Raw genomic sequence first — 7523 nt, 5'->3', positions numbered from 1 at the left:
GCCGACTACATAAACAAACGATTCTGAAACAATTAACCCTAACCCTAACCTTAGGGTTAGGGTTAAGGCAAATTTAAAATGAAAAAAGCAAATAAAACGAAGGTATGGAGATTAAATACGCTTTACACCGCTCAATCAGCCAAAGGAGTAAATATAAACAACTGAATACTTGTCAGTGATTGGTTGAAATTATCGAAATAAGACAATTTTTTACATGAAATAAATTCGAATACAAAAATATTTTTCTGTTCTATAACACAAAATAGATAAGTATACGAAGTTTGAAAGTCTTTCCGTATCAAAAACACTACGTAAAACATTAATGAAAAATGTGGCCCCCGTTTTAAAATAGATCCCAAACTTTTCTCAACAATGCTACGAGTAAAAGATGTTCTATATGACACATTCTACCAATATACGAAGTTTCAAAGTGTTTAGTTAAAGAAAATTAATTAATCGAAAGGAAAAGATCCTGAAAGGGACACTTTGAATGATGTTATCCTTAGATACAATATGTCTATCCTTTGCCAAACTGCTACATTACAGGGACATAAACACACCAGCAATGGATGTCAAGTGATGTGATGACAAACACATACACACATACAATGGGTTTCTTTCAGTTTCTGTCAACCAAATCCACTCACAAGGCTTTGGTCAGCCCAAGGCTATAGTAGAAGATACTTGCCCAAGGTGACACAGAGTGAGACTGAACCCAGAAATATATGGTTTGGAAGCAAGATTCTTATCACACACTGACACCTTAACATAGTTCTCAGGGAGATTCAGTGTGACACAGAATGCAACAAGGCCTGCCCTTTTAAATTTAGGCACATACATATACCTAAGCATATTTCCCATATATTTTTTTAGGAGTGGGTAGCCACAGCAAGCATTCCATTTATTTCCCATCTCAAAGGGGCGAACCCCACTCTATGCTGGAGTCAAGGAGCAGAACGCGACCCCCAATATCAGCAGTGGGACCTGACAGCATATGCTAGTTTACTCCTGCCGCATCATGCTGATACCATACCCATTTGAGCAACATCAAAATTCATTCATGCATTTACAAACACTCTCCAAGCTTTCCTATCATTTATAAACTCTCTTGCCTCTCTAACTTCAACACCTCTAACTACCAAAGCTTTCCTCACCCCATCCATCCACATGGACAAAGGTCTGCTGCCTACCATTTCAGCCATCATCACCCTCCTTACCATCTGTTCCTCATCCATGAGGCCGCATTCATCTATCCAATTTGGTTGTTACTTTATCATTCATTTCTGCTCATATTCGTACCTCGTTATTCCTCATCCTGTTCATCCGTGTCACACCCACCATAGCCCTCAGATATCTCATCTGAAACACAACTAGTCACTTCCTTTCCACCTCTCTCAGCCCCCACGTCTCTGCACCATATAACATTGTAGGCACAATCACGAAGGGACTAGGAATCCTCTCCTAGAAAATCCATATTCCTGAAATACAGGTACTACTCATTTTTGCCAGTTAAGTGGACTGGAGCAACATGAGATAAAGTATCTTGTTCAATGATACACTGCACCACTGGGAATTAAACTCATGACCTGAATACCTAAACCACTTAGCCGCACCCCTTCATCACCTGTCTACATCACAATAAACATACTATATGCAACTGAAAATCTTTGTCAAAATCTACAATCTGAATAGAATCTTTCTGCATTCAACCTTTAGAATTTAGATGAACCTTCCAGAAACTATAGTTAGGATCATCTCAAACTTCAATATTTGATTTTCTAAACAGCCAGCAGTCATTTCCTTACAGAAACCATGAGCCAGTGTCTAACCCTTTCAATTTCCCATCAAGAAGAAAATATGGATAGTCTTTCAAAAAATAAAAACTATGAAAATAGTTTTTATTTTGTATGTCAACCATTTTCAGCCTGTTAACTCCTCTGCTGAGGTTTCAACAGAACAAATTTCAAGAGAAACAGACAGTCATAAACATATCTTGGTTCTGAGCAGGATCATGAAAAGAGAGATGAACAGAAAGATTCCAATTATATTTGGTTGTAAGAAATACTTTCTTACACTTCATTGAGGAGAACTTGTCTGCATTCTGAAAAGATATGACAATCCTGAGAAGGTAGCACAAGCGATCAAGTCATGCATGAAGGCTCAAGTGAAGACAAACTTGCCTGGCAGTGAAATGAATGTCGCCAACAACTACACCGGTGTGCAGTCTTTATTACTCAAACATATTACTGAAAGTTATGTAGAGAAGCACTGAGGTCACACTGCAGTCAAGAAATGGAATTCATTGTATGCCAGATATTAGTTGTTAATCTAGGTCGTGTCAACATCTCACTAGTCTTAAATATTGCTGAAAAAGCTTGCAAAATCCTGCTTGCAGTTGATACAGAATATTATAGAAGTAGAACTATTCTTAAAGAAAACCAGTGATCTGAACTTCAAACACCAATGATACAGTCATGAGTAACAGCAATGGAGAAGCCTTGCAGGTAGCAGAAGAATTCCAATTCTACAGTGCTTATATCTCATCGTAGTTTGGCGACTTCAAGGCAGCAGCACTGCTACCACCACTGCTATTGTTCAATCACCCAACTCCTAGTAGTACAAAGGTAATAAATGAGGATAGCAACAGGTTACATCTAGCAGCAATAGTCAACAAAAAACAAGTTTATGTAGACAATACTGAAATTTATCAACAATTTCTCACAAGATAGAAAACTCTACTGTATTTTTCATTAGAAAATAAAACAAGGTGGGTATTTCAAAAATTATTTATTACAAAATTAAAGCTGAAGTTATCAGTGTGTATGTTTATGTAAACTGAAAACTAACTACTTCTTGTATCAAGTAAGACCATCTGTTTTATATAAACCTATATTTTTGACATTGGTAACTTGTGTTGATGATAATGGTAATCTGTCCCCTCCTGCTGTAAAAAGTCCTACAGGATAGACATCTTCATTGCTACCACAAGTCTCATTGTTGTCAATTGAATGAGTTGTTATTGTTCGATTTAGTGGTTTAGAAGGGTCTTCTCTTATGAGTCTAGATTGAGAACACAGTTTTTCTTCACGATATGACACAGATGAGTCAGAAACTAGAGAACTTTCAAATACGTTAGATTTTAATTTAGGTGATGTTCCATGTATCTTATTTGCAGTTGCTTTGCTGTTTGTGGTATCTGAAAATGGTAAGCTAAAATCTGTAGTGGACACAGCTATAGAATTCAAAGAAGTGCTTAGTGCCTGAGAACTATCTGAAACTGAACAAAATGTGTAAGCTCTTTCATTCATTTGACCATATTTGTCGTCATCAGGTCCTACAGGCTCGATTTTTACAGTGGGAAGAATAACAGAACCAACAGGAGAGTTGTCACCCTTGGTGTCCAGAGATGCAGCATCAATCTCTTGCTCAAAGTGTCTAACTGTATCTTTTTTAAGTTCTGCTGATTCATTTTGAGAAATCTCCTGTTTAATATCGTCTGTAGGGACAGCTGAAACATACGATGGCATGTTCATTTGACCATATTTGTCGTCATCAGGTCCTACAGGCTCGATTTTTACAGTGGGAAGAATAGCAGAACCAACTAGAGAGCTGCTATCCTTAGTGTCCGAAGATGCAGCCTCAACCTCTTGCTCAAAGATGCTAACCACATCTTCTTTAAGTTCTGCTGATTCATTTTGAGAAATCTCCTGTTTAATATCGTCTGTCGCAACAGCTGAAACATCAGATGGCATCTGCCTAGGATCATCAAACGCAGTCACTGTTGAAGAATGTTGCTGACGTGCTCCACGTAAAAGATGAACATCACATATATTTTGTAAGTCTTTCATGTCTAATTGTTTTGCAATGACTTTTAGCTGTTGTAAAATATTAAGATCAAGATCTAATAGTCCAGTATACATGTATTCAACAAAAGCCATTAAAGTTTCTGTGCTTACTTCAGGTAATTTTACTTCATAAAACTGAGAAAAGATATGTGTACTAATTACTGATAACAATTTTGGAGACGCAGCAGACAAGACTATTTTATGAACCTGAAATATAGTAAATAATAACAGTATATTTATAGCTTGCCAACAATACAATGATAGACATTTAAGAAATATGTTTATAAAGTAGAAAAATGTAAGTTTATCTTTCTCCATCTTCTACAAAACCTATTCACTACCAAAAGTCTCAAGCCACTGGAAGTTGATTTAAACTTCAATTATTTCAAAGAGTTATTTCATTAATACCTTAATTAAATCAACTCCATTTTCTTTTTCTGTAACATATTCTTTTCTATATTAGTAAGCAAATGTTTTAGTAAAATTTATTTTCAATGATTGCATCATTACATTTTCTAATAATAATAATAATACTTAAAACTTAATAAGTAGGATCTTTCTGAATTGACGGGCACCACTTTTCATTTATGTTTTATGTAGTGTTTTTGGTACCGAAACACTTTCAAACTTCGTATACTTGTATATTTTGTGTTATAGAACAGATAAAAATTTTTGTATTTGAAGTTATTTTATGTCAAAAAATTGTCGTATTTCGGTAATTTCAACCAATCACTGACGTCTATTGAGGTGAAAACAATTACTGCTATGAAATATAAACAACATATTCTAGCGGTGTAATGGAATCTTTTCCTTTGAATAAAATTAGTGCCGTTGTTTGTCAACAACAACTATCGGCAGAACTGTTATTTATAACATTGTTCTGTGTTTGTACTGGTTTTAGAGTTAGGGTTATGATTATTTTTGCCATAACCTAACTCATAACCCTAATCCTAACCCTAACTCTAAAACCCGAACCCTAATCCTAAAACCCTAAACCCTTACTAGGGAATAACGATCTTGACACTGGCAAAAATTATTGTTTACAAAAACAGTAGTAACTCTATTCAGCTGAATATACGTCTGTGATTGGTTGAAATTACAGAAATACTTTAACATGAAATAACTTGCCATGTAGAAATTTTTGTTAAGAAGGCTAAGAGAAAAAGATGTTTTATATGACATTCTACCAGTATCCCAAGTTTGAAAGTGTTTCATTAAGAAAACAAGTGGTGCCCGTCAATTCAGAAAGATCCAATAAGTATTTTATCTATAACTTCTGATAAAGGCTAAACCTACCTTTAAGAAATATAGAGGGAAGTAGAAGAAAGAATATTTTGATATTAAGCACATTAGAAATTAAGCATAATCTTTTAGACTTACAAGCAAGATCTTTTAGCTATCGTGATGACAATTGAAACAGTTTATAAAGGTGAAAAAGTGTACAACTGTATACTTACCATTACAGTAGATGAGCCATTGGTAACACTGGCATCACATAATTTTCTACTTCTCCACATAGATGCTAGGTTAAACATGACATTACGTTGATGACTAGTAACTAGCAATTTCCGTTTCAATAAAAATTTTTTTCTAATTATTGATTTAAATACGGTTGTTTGATTTGGATTTTTCACCAGATTTGATTTGGATGGAGTTATTTGAAATGGTGAAGTCAACACCTGAGCTGGCTTTGTAATATTTTGAGATGCTTGTGCTAAACTTGAATCTTGCTGGACTGGCATTTTAGTTGTTAGATGTACACATTTTGAAGTCTTTGGAGATGATAAAGCACTGTCCATTTGCCTAAAATGAAAATTTGCAATTAATTCAGAAGAAATATGTAAGAAAAATAGTAACTCAATAACATTGTCAAAATACCATTTTAGTCACCACATACCATCTGTCATGTGATTGTTGATTTTTTAACATCTGATTCTGCAGGTGTTGCTCTCCAAGGTGCTGTGTTTCGTTCTTTTTTTTCTGTATCATTTTCATTTGAGTGTTGAAGAAGTGAGGCATGATCAAACAAAAAAATAAAGATTTCAGTTAAATGGAAATAATTTGGATTGTGATGAATAAATATATTATGTTAATGAAAATGTCAATGATAACTAAAAATTCCTGTTTGCAAGATTAACAAATAATACTGAATTCCCACACTGAATCTTCCACTAAGGAAAAATGGAATCTGTCAGCCACATAAGTATATGGCAACTCCCAATAGCATTCAAAATCAACCTGAACAGAGAATTTCTACAGAATTCCAAAACTGAAATGAGAATGGAGCTGGATGTTATACTTATCCTATTCTGAAATCTGACATGATGGTAGACTGTTGTAATTTGTCTTCAACATCAAATATATAATAACTGCTGCCACAATTCACACAGATTTTCTATGGTAGCTCTTCCTCAGAAAATTTTTCAACATTGTAATTCCTGATTAAATTTACAATTTATAATTCATTTGACATTAGCGTCGTTACATTTGTATTTCTATCACATACGTTGATTCCAAAATTATACTCAATTTACATGGACAGCGATCCCTCAAAACTGTATTGTATTGAGTTCAATCTATAAGAAAACCGTGAAGTGGCTGCAGTACTTAAAGTTTACATCACAAGAAACCTCATATCATGAAGCTTCTTAATACATTTATCCTACATCTATCTTTGGTTTCTGAAATTAACTGCAATATCAATGACCTCCCAAATAAACTCTGGAAGCAAATGTTTGTTCTATTTCTCCGATAGGTGTGGAATGCTTAAGAAGGTATACCTGATTTATCTACCTTAAGAGCTGCAAGATAACTTTTGCTCCACTGTTTCTGAGCTTCGAATCTTACCTGCCATTGTTCTGCTGTTTCTGCGTGCCGACTAGCAAATTGTCTTTGTAATCTTAATTGCCTTTCCTCTGTGGTTTCATTTTTTTGTTTTTCTCTGGCTGTCCTAGCATTTTTGTTGAGACGGCTCAGTGCTGATAGTTTGGGAGGCATAAAATCATCACTCTAGAAAAAAAAAATGTCCTATTATGAGAATATTGACACACATTTTCTAGATATCTAAAAAAAAATTAGTACAATATCTTTTTATCAGAATCTTACAAACAACGAATTACACCAATAATTCTTTCTTAATTATGTGTACAGAAAACTAGTATTTATATGAAGATTTCATCTGAAATATTAGTGTATGGTCTTCACTTTGCACCATATTGCTCTTTATAAACGCAGTGTAAGAGATTAAGTTCCCTTGAACACTCTTATAAATTTGCCACGTTACTTGCTATTTCAGATCGTATATGCTAACTTGCATTGGATTCAAAATCTGAACTCCTAACCATCTAGCAACATGTGGTCATCAAACTTTTATTATATTTCCATTCCATAAACTTTATAACCGGAATGAAATTGAAAGAAAATGCAAAGAAAAGGACTTTATTAAGAAATTCAAACCCACTCTTAACAAACAATGATTAAATCCATCTTACTTGGGGTTTAAAAATCTTATCCCTGTAACCAAAACACAAAAAATCTCTCAGATATCATCATTTCTATAAATAGATTTGGCATCATTTCTAAGAACAGCCAAACACCTACTGGGGTTTAAAAATCTTATCCCTACAACCCACACAAAACAATAAATTAAAATATCATCATTTCTAAAAATAGATTTAA

General features: G+C 34.3%; 1 protein-coding gene across 1 annotated transcript in view; it reads right to left on the bottom strand.

Moving 5' to 3' along the window:
• Window positions 1-2772: 2772 nt before the first annotated feature.
• Window positions 2773-7523, bottom strand: part of LOC106877737 (uncharacterized) — an 8792-nt gene continuing 4041 nt past the window's right edge. The window contains exons 3-6 of the mRNA XM_014926740.2: window positions 6693-6854; window positions 5743-5825; window positions 5303-5648; window positions 2773-4052 (exon numbers count right to left, since the gene is read on the bottom strand). Coding sequence (XP_014782226.1) covers window positions 2859-4052; window positions 5303-5648; window positions 5743-5825; window positions 6693-6854 — 1785 coding nt within the window. The 3' untranslated portion in view covers window positions 2773-2858. The remainder of the gene's footprint in view (window positions 4053-5302; window positions 5649-5742; window positions 5826-6692; window positions 6855-7523) is intronic.

This window comes from Octopus bimaculoides, chromosome 3 (genome assembly GCF_001194135.2).
Source record: "Octopus bimaculoides isolate UCB-OBI-ISO-001 chromosome 3, ASM119413v2, whole genome shotgun sequence".
NCBI classification, from domain to species: domain Eukaryota; kingdom Metazoa; phylum Mollusca; class Cephalopoda; order Octopoda; family Octopodidae; genus Octopus; species Octopus bimaculoides.
This window is presented reverse-complemented; position numbering and strand designations above follow the sequence as displayed.